Genomic DNA, 14,251 nt, shown 5'->3' with positions numbered 1-14,251 from the left:
GTGCCATGTAAATGCGCTGCAGGCAAGAGCCATATGTGCAAAAAATAAGAAATAAGCACCTCAGTGTTTTAAACATTTTAAGAAATGTTGCTCCCCCTCCAGGCATGGCATTACTTCACAATCATCTAGCAATAAGGATGCTACTGTATTAATCATACACAGACAAAATGGTAAAACATTTTTGTATCAAACTGGGTTTTTTTTCAGAAAGAGTTATGATCATATGCCACAAGAGTTGCCCTTGTGATATCAATGTTTGCAAGATACCTGCGCCACTATTCACATCAAAAATGTTTTCATTCTTTTTCATAAATGTAAAATCACAGCTTGAGGCAGGCAGCAATGTTTTTATCATTGTTCTAAATTAGGAGAGAATGTAGCCCTAATTTAATAAAATGAGCACAGAATGCATAGCAAGCTGATCTGCATGGTTACGTCTATGTGTGTGATTTCTGCAACGCAATCTTTTGCTCAGAGTTCTATATTCCTTATAATTAGAAGGCAATACTAATTCAATAGACTTTGAAGGGAACATCATTAAGGTAAGTTTGAGCAATATATACACAGAATGAGCCAATTTCAATGGTACACCACACCTGCTTCTTGCCTCTCTGGCAACACAAAGCAGCAGTAAACATGGTTTTTAATTGGCTGGCTAGCCTGGGTTTATAGCTGCTCCGCGTCACCAGTACACTGCAAAACAGCCAGAGCATGCTGGTGAATCTGGATCACTGCATATATAGCTAATATGTATATATTGAGCTTGATTCTGATCTTACCTGTTTCAAACTGGTATCATTTCATTGGCTTAAATGGATTTACTACTCATTTACACCAGTGTAGCTAAGAGCTGAATCAGGACTATTGTCTATTAATCTAATTTCATTATATATTATCCAGAACCTTCGGCCTTTTAAATGATGAGTTCTGACATCACATTTGCTGCCCCTCTCTCCCACTGGGAATGGGGATGGCTACAGGGTCTGGAATTAGCTCCCACTTTCTAAATAATAGGTAGATTTGGGTGTGACTGGTGAAACCTCTAATCAGTTAGCTACCCAATTACCTTCCTCCCAGCTCCTTTCACCCCCTCTCTTTACCTTTCACCCCCTCTCAGTCACTGCCCCACTCCTTCCTAGTTAACTCCTCTTCCTCACACCTTCATCTCACAGACTTGCTTCCTTCCTGACACTTCCCAATGCTACCATCACTCCCCTCATAAAAAGTGTGTGGGGCTAGTGGATTGCCTCGGCCCATAATCCTTCAAGACTGACATATCGACAAGACTGGTGTGCTTCCCCAGCCTTACTCACTAGCGTATACACATACACACACTAGCCAGTGAAACACTTAGCAGTCATTGACTCCACAATTGTCTATAAAATTAGTAGTGTTTCTATCTAAACTATTTGATTTTATTTGCCTGTCAATGTACGAGGCTGTAAAGGACTCTTGCATACTAAGGAAGCCTTGGATACCTTCATTTATTCAGCATCTTCACACAGTGGCATCAACTCTAATACCCAACCTCTGTGACTGTTCTGAAATGGCATAGAAAATTCAAATTAAAGTGACGGAGAACATCAGAAGTTTGCATTTTAATTTTTTTTGCTTGTTGTTCCCACCCAGCGTAAGAGAACACTTTGTTTAACTATTAGTATTTGTATTACTTGAATTAATGCCTAGACTCCCTCTCAAGTGAAGGGCCGTATTCTGCTAGAGGCTGTACGTAACAGTGTACAAGACAGTCCCTAGCCCAAAGAGTTTATCATCTACATAGACAAGACAACGCATAGGTGGAAGAAAGTATAATTATCTTCATTTTACCGATGGAGAAGTGAGGCATAGAGCGATTAAATGACCTGGCCAAGGTCACACTGGAGGTCTATATTGCCTAGCTGGGAAGGAAACTCATGTCTACTGTGTCCCAGTCCAGTGCTTTCACTACAAGACCAATCTTCCTCTTGCATATGCAGAACTATTCTTTGAAGTGTCGAGTTTGACAGCACTTCTGAGGCAACTTATATGGGACAACACTGGAGGTAGTGTTTTGCTCCATGTATCATGTCTGTGAGGCAGTACTGAATTAATTACCATGAGACAGAGCATTTTATCAGAGAACTGCATAATGAGAATACTGAGTTGTGGCTACTTGATTCCTTTTAGCTCATCTTTAAAGCACTTGAACTCCTTTAATTTATATCTTTTATGAGGCAGATGAGCAACAAAATGAGATAGCAGTGATCAGCAACTGGTTTAGGACTGGTTTAAGACTTAATACATTTTTTTTAAATTCTTTAGTCTTCAGAGTCATTTCAGTTTGGTCAATACCAAATGTTGTACAAGTACTGTACAGGATGTCCATAAAAATCCTTATGACCTTTTTAATGAGGGAAACATTTTGCCTGAGCCTGTTTACAAAAAATAAATCACTTGGATTTTCTCTACATCTTTCTTAATAGGAAAGTCATTATTCTATAGTTCCTGGGTTACCCACGTGAAACCTCCAGATAGTAGTAGGTCTTTCCTCCTTTTGGACTATCTGCTCTCTCCCGCTCTTGTCACATCTCTTTGCTCCTTTGATGAGATGCGCTGAAGAGAGGTACTGCTACACTGAGACCAAGTTCATTGCTTCTTCATTTAATCTAGGTGGCAATGCTTCCTGCTCAACCCACTTAGGGTCTGATCCTGCTCCCATGGAAATCAAGGGCAAAATTCCCAATGTCTATAATTAGTTTTTATTATTTATTGGTATTGTGGTAGTGCCTAGGAGCCCCAGTCATACACCAGGACCCTACTGTGCTAGAACAAACCAAAAAGATGGTCCCTGCTCTAAACAGCTTTTAGCTGCAAGCCCATCATGCAAACAGCCACTATAGGGAAAGCCTGGTTTCATTCTTGTAGCCCTGGGCTGGAGCATGCTCAGTGGCTCCATGGGAGACTGGTACATGCACAGTCCAGGCAAAGGTAGGAGCTGTGAGGGGATGCAGCATGCTCAGTTCCTCCATGGGGATGGTGCAATTGCAGGCTGCTCAGCACCAAGAGCTGTGAAAGGTTCCAGTGAGCTCAGTGAGGACAATTGTTGGAGATTTTAGCTGCTAAGTTCTAGCACAGTGGTTCTCAACCAGGGGTCCGGGGCTGCGTGGGGGGCTGCAAGCAGGTTTCAGGAGGGCCGCCAAGCAGGGCCAGTGTGAGACTTGCTGGGGCCCAGGGCAGAAAGCCGAAGCCCCATCGCATGGGACTGAAGCCCGGGGCCCTGAGTCCCACCACCCAGGGCTGAAGCTGAAGCCTGAGCAATGTTGCTTCACTGGGGCCCCAGGCAACTGCCCTGCTTGCTACCCCCCTAACGCCAGCCCTGGCTTTTATATGCAGAAAACCAGTTATTGTGTCACAGGTGGGCCGTGGAGTTTTTATAGCATGCTGGGGGGGGCCTCCGAAAGAAAAAGGTTGAGAACCCCTGCTTTAGCAAGTCTCCACTGAGCATATGAGGAATGCCATTTTCAGAGGCTTATGACTTGGCCAAGTCTGGGCATATTTTCATGGAACAGCAAAAACTCTAACATAAAGGCCAGCCCCTAACTGAATTTTTAAGACCCAGCTCCAAAACCTGGGAGGATTGGAGCATTCCAAAGGAAAGGTCACCAGATTTTTTTTAACATTAAAAAAATAATGTATTTTTCCCTAGCTTCCTTCTCAGAAACACCTGAATTATTTTGGCTGAAATTATTTTTTGATTTAGTTATTATAAATAATAAATTATTATTTATTGATTTAATCAGCCTGCAGAAGCAGACACCCAGCTTGGAAAATTTCAGGTGGTTAAAGTCTGGCAAAGTATTAAGCAATTCAAAACAGGGTCTTATAATGGGAAGTGTCAAGGAACCTTAATAATAGCAGTGCTACCAGCCCTGCCTATAATAGGGCTAGATTGTCTCTCAACCTGTGTTCCTGTGCAGGGCCATAAATTGAAGTTCTAGCCCTTGTGCTTGTGAAGGAAAACCTAAAAACATGAACCCTAAAGCCTCAAAAAAACAGAAAGCAAATAAAAATAACCCTACATTTATTATTTTCATAGAAGTTCCTGGAGAAGAGAATGGGGAATTACAAAAGTCAGATCATGGCAAAAATGGGCTAATTATCTGGCAATGGAGTCCAGAGCAGCACAAGAGATAGTTGTTAGAAAAAAAAAAAACCAGGCGACTGTCACTCTCACCACTGCAGAGACAATGGGAAGTCAGGAAGAGGGTCGAAAGGAAACAGACAGGTGAGACAGTTGGACACCACGTCTGTCTTTCTGACAGCATGTCTGATTTGTGGTCAGACCTTGGCCCGCTACTGCCACCACCAGGAACAAACACTGCAGTCCACTGCAGCCTTCAGCTGATTCATCCCACTTTGTTTGTCTGACACTGCTCCTGGCATGCAAACCAGCCAGCTTTGTGTATGCTGCCCAGCAGCCTCAGCAGCCTTTCAGCCTGACTCCTCTCATTTATGTCTGTGCAAATCAAGGCTGTCAGTAGGAGTTATACCAGTGTAAAGCTGATGTACATGAAAAAAGAATCATCCCATTGCGTTCATGCTTATCAATCAGTCATGTCATGCAAAGGCTGCTGGCATTACCAAGCAGCAACCAAGAGCATGTGTATGAGCACATAAGAAATAGAATCTATACCATGATCCACTCATACTGGAGTAATAATACGTAATACCTTTTAAATCGGCACAAACATTAACCAATTAATCAGACAAAACTGTAGTTGAGTAATTCCAGGTGGTGTTTTAGCTGGTGAGTCAGGATGTGTATAGACCACAGAACCTCGGGAAGATTGGTCCTATGCAACTGTGCACTGTTACATGTGCAGTTATATCATTATTATTTAATATTTATATAATAGCACCCAGAGGCCCCACACAGAAACAGCCATTGTATTAAGTGCTACAGGAATACCTGGTCTCTACCCCAAAGAGCTTACAATCCGAGAAGACACACGAAACATGGGGAAGAAGGGTACACACAAACGTACAATTTTTATTGGCCAAGTGAAGCAAGGTCTTACAATGAACTCGATGGCATTTCTGTGTTTGTCTGTAACACGGTCACTTTTGAATACTGCATCCGATAAACCCCAGAATTTCAGAGATGGGAATGGAGGGTACACAGAGCCCATGCATGGTAGGGAAGGGGCAGGGAGAGATGGAGGAATGAGGTGGCACACAGAGCGCCTGGCATGTGGCAGAGGCAGAAATGGGGGACACAGAGAGTCCTTGGTATGGAGGAGGGAGTGGGGAGGTTGCAGGGAGTCCCTGAAATAGAGGGTGATGGTAGGGTAGCACCTGGAGGTTATGGGGAAGAATGGAGAAATCCAAAAAGTCCCTGGTCTGTGTGATGTGCTCATTCCAGAGAAGCAACAAAGTCTTGGACCCTCGAGTATACATTTGTAGGGTTTTGGTTTTTTATATTTGTAAATAAACTAAGTGGTAACTAAGCCATCTGTCCCTTCACTGGCTGATTTCTTTTTAAAGATACCATGCCAGAGACAATGAGAAAGGATTTGAAGGAGGAGAACATAGTGAACTTACAGGTCAGTTCAAGAAGGCTTTGCTATGTGTAAGCGTGCTGTCCTGTTGGTGCTTATTTAAAAAGAGGGCCTAGGGCCAACCTTCATGTTTCTGGGGAATAAACTTAATTGTGTGGCTATGGGATTCCAGCGCCGGATTAAAAAAGCTCAAGATTTGGTAATAATACAGCTCCAGCTAGTAAAAGATGATGCAGGAAGTATCTGATAGTGACAGCAGCTGCCACTGGCATTTGACACAGCATACCAATGCAGACAAGTAGGAGTTTGCATGGACCATTTGGGCAGTAACTTGATGCTGATATTTGCCCAATGCTGACATTTTCCCAGATAGAATTCTAGCTAATTATTTGGCAGAATAGCCAAGGTGGAAAGACAGCTTCATTATTCACTTGAATAACTCTGCTTTCTCAAGCTACCAATTTTTCGAAGTGAAGAAAATAAAGGGCATTAATTTGTAGGCTTTAACCCAAGAAATTGTAAAATACACATTCATTCGGAACAGGTGCAGTAACGATAACCATCAAGAAGGGCATTGTATATCAGCTTGAAAGTGAGGCAAATATATAGATTTAATATAGTTAGGGTGTATAGCGGACTAGCATCATAGGGGCATAGCATCTTGATGACTAAACCGGTGAGCTACACCATACTTCAGGGACCAGTTGCATCCCTGGTTTAACTCCATTGAAGTCCATGGAGTTTAAACAGGGATGTATGTGGCCCTAGGCATAGTGCCTGGAGAAGTATCTTACAAGAATCCCATTACTAATTTTGTAATAAAGTTTATTAAATTTATATATAGGAATTTTATTTTTTTTTAGATGGGCACATAAGAGTAAGCTGTATGAGTGAGTATACCACAACGAGTTTTGACAGGCTGTAGTATAACAATAGCCTTCCTGCAGAGTATTACATACCTTATCTCATCTGTAAAGCAATCTGCTGTGCAGGTTCCAATTATTTAATCATATACAGAATGGTATTCCATTTTACATTCACAACCAGTGCAAAACATAATGGTAATGGGTCACATTCCTCCCTGATGTACCTCCACTGAAGTCAATGGAGTTACACCAGGGAAGAAGTTTCTTTAATAAAGGTAGAAAGACAGACTGCAAGATGCCTGACGAGCATTAACGTTGCAGACATAACATATAGTTTCCTTGTAATTACATGAAGCATATGTCTTTTGGGTTGCATGCATGAGTTTTTCCAAGATCAGGAATTCCCAAACTTTGTTAAGTCATTTATTGGAGGCAGATGTTAGGATTAATTAGGGATATAATGAGTATATTTATTTAGGCTGCTATCAGTAGCAATCACATTAAAGTAGGATCTTTTTCTCTTAAGTTTATTTCATTACTCCCAGCAGGACCAATGACATATTAAATTTTCCACTATGTTACAGCATCCTTTATCTTGGGTCACCCCCAATATATGTACCCACTACCAAACACTCTCACCAACACAGGTTCAGTAGTATTGTATTAGCCAGCCTGTGTGAGGTGAAATTGTCTCTGTACAAGTTAAATAATTTTTTGGTCTACCATTATGCATAGTCACACAGCACCGCCCTCATAGGAAATATGGATTTGTAGCCATTTGTATCTTTTCTTGGCCAAATCAACAGCCATCCGAGGAATAACTAGGATAGATCCTTCTGTCATTTGACTGCAGCATGGGACTGTGGAAGTATAACTGCTAGAAGCACTGACCTCTGTCACTTGACTAATTCAGTTGTTGTTTATTTTCTCTTTTGAGTGATTACCACTAGACCTGGTCAAACAATAAAAACCTATTTTCACAATAAATAAATGGATAAATAAATAAGATTTTGAAAAAAAGACTGAAAATGACATTTTTCATGAAAAATTTTGACACTAATATTTTGTGTGAAATTGCTTTATTTTTAAAGGCTACATTTTTTACTTAAAAAGTCTGACTAGCTGTAGTTACCAGTGAGGTCCTTATCAATGTTTTTTTATTGCAAGAGGGAAGGTAATATTGTGGACTGGAACTCAGAAGAGCTGGGTTCTAGCCCCATTTCTGCTTCTGGGTAAGTTTGAGCAAGTCACTTTTTCATGGATGCATAGATTCCAATGCCAGAAGGGATCACTGTGATCATCTAGTCCGACCTCCTGCATTACACAAGCCAGAGAACTTCCCCCAAAATAATTCCTAAGGCAGATATTTTAGAAAAACATCCAATCTTCAGTTTAAAATTGTCAGTGATGGAGAATCCACCATGACCCTTGGTAAATTGAGCATATAATTAATTACTCTCACTGTTAAAAATGTATGCCTTATTTCTAGTCTGAATTTGTACAGCCATTGGATTGTGTTATACCTTTCTCTGCTAGACTGAAGAGCCAATAATTAAATATTTGTTCCCCATGCAGGTTCTTACAGACTTTAATCAAGTCACCCTTTAACCTTCTCTTTGTTAAGCTAAATAGATTGAGCTCCTTGCATTTATCACTATAATGCATGTTTTCTATTTCTTTAATCATTCTTGTGGCTCTTCTCTGAACCCTCTCCAATTTTTCTGCTTCCTTCTTGAATTGTGGACACCAGAACTAGACGCAGTATTCCTGTAGTGGTTACAGGAGGTAAAACAACCTCACAACTCCTACTCAAAATTGCCCTGTTTATGCATCCAAGGATTTCATTAGCCCTTTTGGCCAAGAGCTCCTCAGCCACCTCTTATAAAACTCTTGGATGCAAGTTATCCAGAACTGCTAATTTAAAAATGCCTAACTGTAGAAGCTGCTGCATAATGTGCTCCTGAGATACCAGTAGAATGAAAAGAATGTACTCATCATACAATATGATTACATTATCTGTTTTTTCCAAATACAGAACAGAAATATTTCTTGAACACTTCTGCCTTTTCTGCATTATAACTCAAATTTTACTGTTTCCATCTAGTAATGGACCAATACCACAGCTAGGATTCTTTTTGTTCCTAATATACTTTAAAAGCTCCTTCCTATTGTCCTTAACAGTGCTGGCCATGAATTTCTCTGTGTCCCTTTGCATCCCTTACCAATTTTCTACTATATATATATATACACACACACACACACACACACACAACAACAAATGGAAGAAAGGGAAAGTTTATCATTTTTTCTAGCTACCTTCACTTCCCTTGCAAAACCAGGTGAATTTTTTAACCTGTACAGCCTTCTTCCTCAGTTGTGGGTTTGTGGCTTTTTGGACACCTAATAAAGTGTTCTTAAACAACTTCCAATTACCATTCACATTTTTCTGATTATTTCTTCTCCACAGCTGATTTGGCTCATAATTGTTTTCAGCTTTGTGAAATTCACCATGTTAAAGCCACAACTATATATATATTTCTGGTTTGGACTTTACTCTGCCTGTACATTTTAAATGTGATCAAATCATGATCACTTGTACCTAAGTTATCATTAATTTTTAGTTCTGTGATCTGTTCCTCTTTATCTATCAAGATGAGATCTAATACAGAATTTCCCTGTATTGGACAAAACACTTTTTGAGTTAGAAAATTGCCATTTATAATATTTAGAAATTCCAAGGATGTTTTAGTACTGGCAGCATGAGATCTCCAGTTTATGTCATTCAAATGGAAGGCCCCCACGATCATGTAGCTTTTTCCCCTAAATCTTATAGATAGGTACATTAGGAGACAGTCATCGTATTCCCTAGTGTGATTTGGAGGTCTGTAGCAGACACCAGTTAATACTCTTATGCTTTATCTGTTAGGACATTGATCAATAAGCATTCAAGATCATTTTCTTCTGAATTATTGGTTACTCGGAAACAGGTAATGCCCTGTTGACAAAGAATGCCATTCCCCCTCCCCTTTTGCCCACTAAGTGCTTCCTAAATAGGTTATAACCATTGATTTTAACATTCCAATCATGGGAATCATCCCACCAGGTTTCAGTTATATCAACGAAATCGAATTTATACTCATAAATGAGCAATTCCAATTCCTTCACCGCTCCGTGCCTCAGCTTCCCAATCTGTAAAATGAGGATAATGATACTGATCTCCTTTGTAAAGTGCTTTGAGATCTGAAGGTGAAACGCACTGCCTAAGAACGAGGGCACCATTATTACAATGTGTGTATATATATAGTACTTAACAAAATGGGGCCCCGATTTCACTGTGGCCTCTGTGCATTTATAATGTTACTACTACTACAACAATAACGATAATTGTGAGTTGGGTAACTATTCATAAGTACTTATGATTCAATGGTTGTAAAGTTATGGGAACTAAGCAGTTGCATCTTGACACATATTGTTCTGATGTGCAATATGGAGGACACACAGGGTAGTAAGGAATATTTTATGGCTCACCAATATAAACCAATATGGGGTTCTCTAACAAACTGCTTTATATTGAAGAACAGTAACACAATACACAACTGAAACCTCAGTACACTGAAATAATAAAATAGAACTTTTACTGCTTTCTGCATGTCATAGATTTTTAGAGAGACAGCTGAAAAAAGCAATAGCTATCAGGTTCTAATCCTAGCATTTTTGGTCCACTGGTCCATCTACACTGCAGACAACTGCCAAACACTGACCAGAATCATTAACATCATCATTATTAGTTAAGTATAAAGAAACAGCAGCTGCAATAAGTATTTAAAACTCCAGTGGACAATAACAGGATCTTTCATCATGGAAGACTGTGCACTTTCACACTGGTACATCAAGAGAAACTGGAGAAGCATATAACACTTTGATAAAATATACAGTCAAATGAAAGGAGTCAGTAAGTAATCTTTTTACCCATGATGTCAAACAACTCGATTTTGCCATTGTACTGAGAGAGCTAACATCTGTTATCTCAGTACAATGGACTTTGAATTTTCCAAAAAGAGATCATCTTATTACCAGGGGGAAAGTCATTCAACAATGTGTTTAAAAAGAAAGAGTCCATACATCTCTGTTTGTTTCCAGTTTTATCAGGTGGGTTATGAAGCTACCATATTGTCTGCCTCTTTGGCGGCAGCACTGTATCCATATTAATTCAGTCTAAGCACTTGTTTGAAAATGGAGAGAATAATAAATAAAATAATATGGTGTTAAAAGCATAGATACTACACTAATCAGCTCAAACTGTTTACTGCAGAAACACATACTTATATTAATAGGGGCATTTCTTCTTATTCTATTTAACTGTTCCAAGCACATGTCCTCACTGAACACTCTGGCTTTCCTTTTCCTTAGAGACGGTAATGGGGGCGGGGGGGTGGAGTGCTGTCACTACACCTGCTTCAACATATATCTATCCTGCCTTTATATATTTATCTTGGGCCAGATTATGACAAAGTTACTCTCACGGACTAGTACCTTCCTCCTTCAGCAGTCCAGATGGAGTCAAGGGAGAAAGGTGCTCCAAAACAAGGGTAGCAGCAGCAGCAACTGGCCCTTTATTTTTTATGCAGTCGAAAATCCCTAAGAAAGGGATCTATATTCCCCACGCACCCAGCCCAACCCCGTAGTAAAGTGCCCTGGCCCCAGAACTCCCCCTTAACTTCAATGGGTTTTGATGGATGTCAATGAACGTTTGAATGGAGGGCAATGCATCATCCCCATATCTAATGTATTGCTTTCCAAAGCTCTTTCAGATCCCGGAGTACAAAAGGTCCTATCCTGAAGCAAATTCTTGTATCTACTAGGGAGACTGAACCCCATTGCCACCGTTAAAACAATTGGGTTTATAAGGCCATGTATCTCATTTCGGTTTTGTTGCATAAGTTTGGGCAACACTTTGACAATGTAAAATTCAATACAAGCCATATGTGTATGTGTGCCTAGGTCCTGCGATCCAGACCCGGCTAAGGAGAGGCGACCCCGACATAAAATAGCACGGCTGTTGCTCTGTACGCTTTCCAGAGTGCTGTGCAGACATTGCCACATAGACTGCGACTGTACAGACACAAGCCCAGCAGCACTCAGCCCAGCCGCTCCGGCGGCGCTATCCCCCGTATGTTACCGAGGGAAAGCAGCCATGGGGAGGGAGACAGAGCCCGGAACTTGTTCAAAACCCAAGCCCCGGGGCTCAGCTGGGAAAGAGGCAAACCCCAGGGGCAGCCGGTGCCTGGGCGGGGAGGAAAAGGCCGCGGCCCCCCGGCTCGGAGAGAATGAATCTGTACCTGATTTGGGATAGGTGACAATCCAGACATCACTGCCCCTCACCGGGAAATTGGCGATCTCCTCCATCTTCCCCCGGCAGAAGGGAGGGAGCCGCACTCCATTGTATTCAAAGTATTTGCTCTCAAACTCCCCGGGGGTGCTGGGGGTCTCGGCTTCACTCTCCGCCATCCTCCTTCCTGCCAGGGGCGGGCCAGGTGGGCAAGGGCCCCGGCGAGGGCTCAGCCTGGAGAGAGGAGACGCAGGCTCAGCAGCAGCCCCCACGCGGCCACACGCCCCGGAGCAGGAGGCGGCGGGTGCCGGCCGGGGTGCGGTGGGCTGCGGGGGCAGGGGGAGCGGGGGGAGGAGCAGGCTGGCTGCGCGGGCAAGGCGGGCTGGGGAGAGGAGTCCGACCCGCAGCGAATGGGCTCTGGCGCTGGTGATGTCATGCAGCGCGGGGCCGGCGGGAGGATGCCGCAGCTCGGCTCCGAGCGGCGGCGGTGGTAACCTCCTCGCCACTGCTGCTTAACCCGCGCCGCTCCCGCGTGGAGCCATGCTCTCCCCCGCCCCACAGCAGGGAGGTGGGGCCATGGGCTGGGCCCGACGGACGGACGGACGGGCGGGCGGCATGGGGCCCGAGTTGCAAGGGAAGTCGGGGGATGGAAGAAGGGGTTCGTGGTTTGATTTGCCTTCCCCACTCCGGTCCCCACCTCAGCCCAGGGGTAGCAGGGGGCACCGGCAACCCCTCCAGTTACACACGACCCCATGGAGAAGTCCGCTGAGCAGCCCCTTCAATGGAGGGTGACCCCCAGATATCATTTGGGTGGGGGTTGGAGGGGGTTGCCTGGTGTCTTCACAATCAGCCCCTCATGCTGCTTCCCCAGCGACCCGCCGAGGCATTGGGGGCCACCTCTGCGGGGTTGTGGGATGAGCTAAATGGGTCCTTCGCAGCATGGCTAGGGCTCCTCTTGGCAAAGGAGTGCGATGAAGTGAGGGCCCAGAGTCAGCAATTACTTATCAGGCAGCAGCAGTGACCCCTATAATATCTCTCAGGCCACAAACGTTGCTTCAGGGGTGGTGCCACTCGGCAGACAATGCTTGTGGGAGGGAGGAGCTAGCCCAGGGGTCGGCCACCTTTCAGAAGTGGTGTGCCCCGTCTTCATTTATTCCCTCTCATGTAAGGTTTCGTGTGCCAATAATTCATTTGAACGTTTTTTAGAAGGTCTCTCGCTGTAAGTCTATGTATTATAGAACTAAACTATTGTCGTTTGTAAACAAGGTTTTCAAAATGTTTAAGAAGCTTCATTTAAAATTAAATTAAAATGCTGATCTTACGCCGCCGGCCCGCTCAGCCCGCTGCCAGCCTGGGGTTCCGTTCACCTAGGCTGGCAGCGGGCTGAGCGGGGCCTGCGGCTGGGACCCCGGCTGGCAAGGGGCCGGCAGCCAGAACTCCAGACTGGCAGTGGGCTGAGCGGGGCCAGCTGCAGGTCTGGGGGTCCATCCACCGGCTCCTGCCAGCCAGGGTCCCAGCTGCCGGCCCCGCTGCCGGTCTGGAGTCCTGGCCCTTTCCACATAGAGTAGGTACCTACCTTCTCCCTGGTTCTAGCCATTCTCGTCCTCTCTCTGCACTGAGATGAGGGTGGGAGTGCGCCACTTCACTGGGGGTGAAGGAGCAGGCTGGGGGTTGGGGTGCAGGATCTGGCCAGGAGCTAGAATGAGGGAGGGGGCTCAGGGTTGGGGCAGGAAGTTTGGGTGTGGAGCACTTACCTGGGAAGCTCCCATTTGGTGCGAGGCGTGCAGGTGGGAATGTGGGGGTGTGTCTGTGCAGGAGCTCCCGTTTGGTGCTCAGGGTGGGGGTGGGAATATGGGGGGTGCAAGAGTCAGGGCATGGGGTGTGGGGGGGCTGGGTATGTGGGGGGTGCAGGGGTCAGGGCAGAGGGCTGGGTGTGTGTGAGGCAGGTTCAGGGGTCAGGGCAGAGGGCTAGGGTGTTTGAGGGGGGTGCAGGGGTCAGGGCAGAGGGCTGGGGGTGTGGGCTGGGGTCGTGGGGGTGCTCCCAGCCCCCTGCCCTGAGCGGCTCACGGCAGGGGGCTGGAGGGGATATGCCGATTCCACCCCCTTCCTCAAGGTCCCCGGAGGAGAGAGCGTGCTGCAGCTCCGCTTTCCCTCTCTCCCTCCATAGCAAGGGCTGTCAGCTGATTGGCAGCAGGGAGGGAGAGAAGGAGGGGCAGAAACCCAGCACGCTGAGGGAAGAGGCAGGGGGAGGGGGAAGCTTGCCTGCCCTGCAAGGAGAGAGCGGTGAACGGGAGGCGGGGAAGAGCAGGCTGGGCCGGGCACGATTTTTAATGGCATGCTGCTGTCCCTGGCAGGCAGTAGCCTGCCATTAAAAATTGGCTCACGTGCCGTCTTTGGCACGTGTGCCATAAGTTGCCAACCCCTGATCTAGCCCATCAAAACTGAACCTACCCGAGCAACTCATGGACGGGTGACAGCCAAAACTCCAGCTAACAGGCCCATTGTTGGAATGCTGGAGG

The 14,251-nt window shown here is 44.7% G+C and overlaps 1 protein-coding gene across 3 annotated transcripts in view; it reads right to left on the bottom strand.

The window, feature by feature from the left end:
• Nucleotides 1-13,911, bottom strand: part of SULT4A1 (sulfotransferase family 4A member 1) — a 41,879-nt gene extending 27,968 nt beyond the window's left edge. Inside the window, exons 1-2 of one of the 3 annotated variants that reach the window (XM_073316665.2) lie at nt 13,487-13,911; nt 11,743-11,966 (exon numbers count right to left, since the gene is read on the bottom strand). In XM_073316665.2, the coding sequence (XP_073172766.1) occupies nt 11,743-11,911 (169 nt within the window). In that variant the 5' untranslated portion in view covers nt 11,912-11,966; nt 13,487-13,911. Of the gene's footprint in view, nt 1-11,742; nt 12,286-13,486 lie in introns of those variants that run through there. The other 2 variants (XR_012155554.2, XM_073316675.2) reach the window with 2 other exon arrangements.
• Between the last annotated feature and the right edge of the window lie 340 nt (nt 13,912-14,251).

Source organism: Lepidochelys kempii, chromosome 1 (assembly GCF_965140285.1).
Source record: "Lepidochelys kempii isolate rLepKem1 chromosome 1, rLepKem1.hap1, whole genome shotgun sequence".
NCBI lineage: Eukaryota > Metazoa > Chordata > Testudines > Cheloniidae > Lepidochelys > Lepidochelys kempii.
This window is presented reverse-complemented; position numbering and strand designations above follow the sequence as displayed.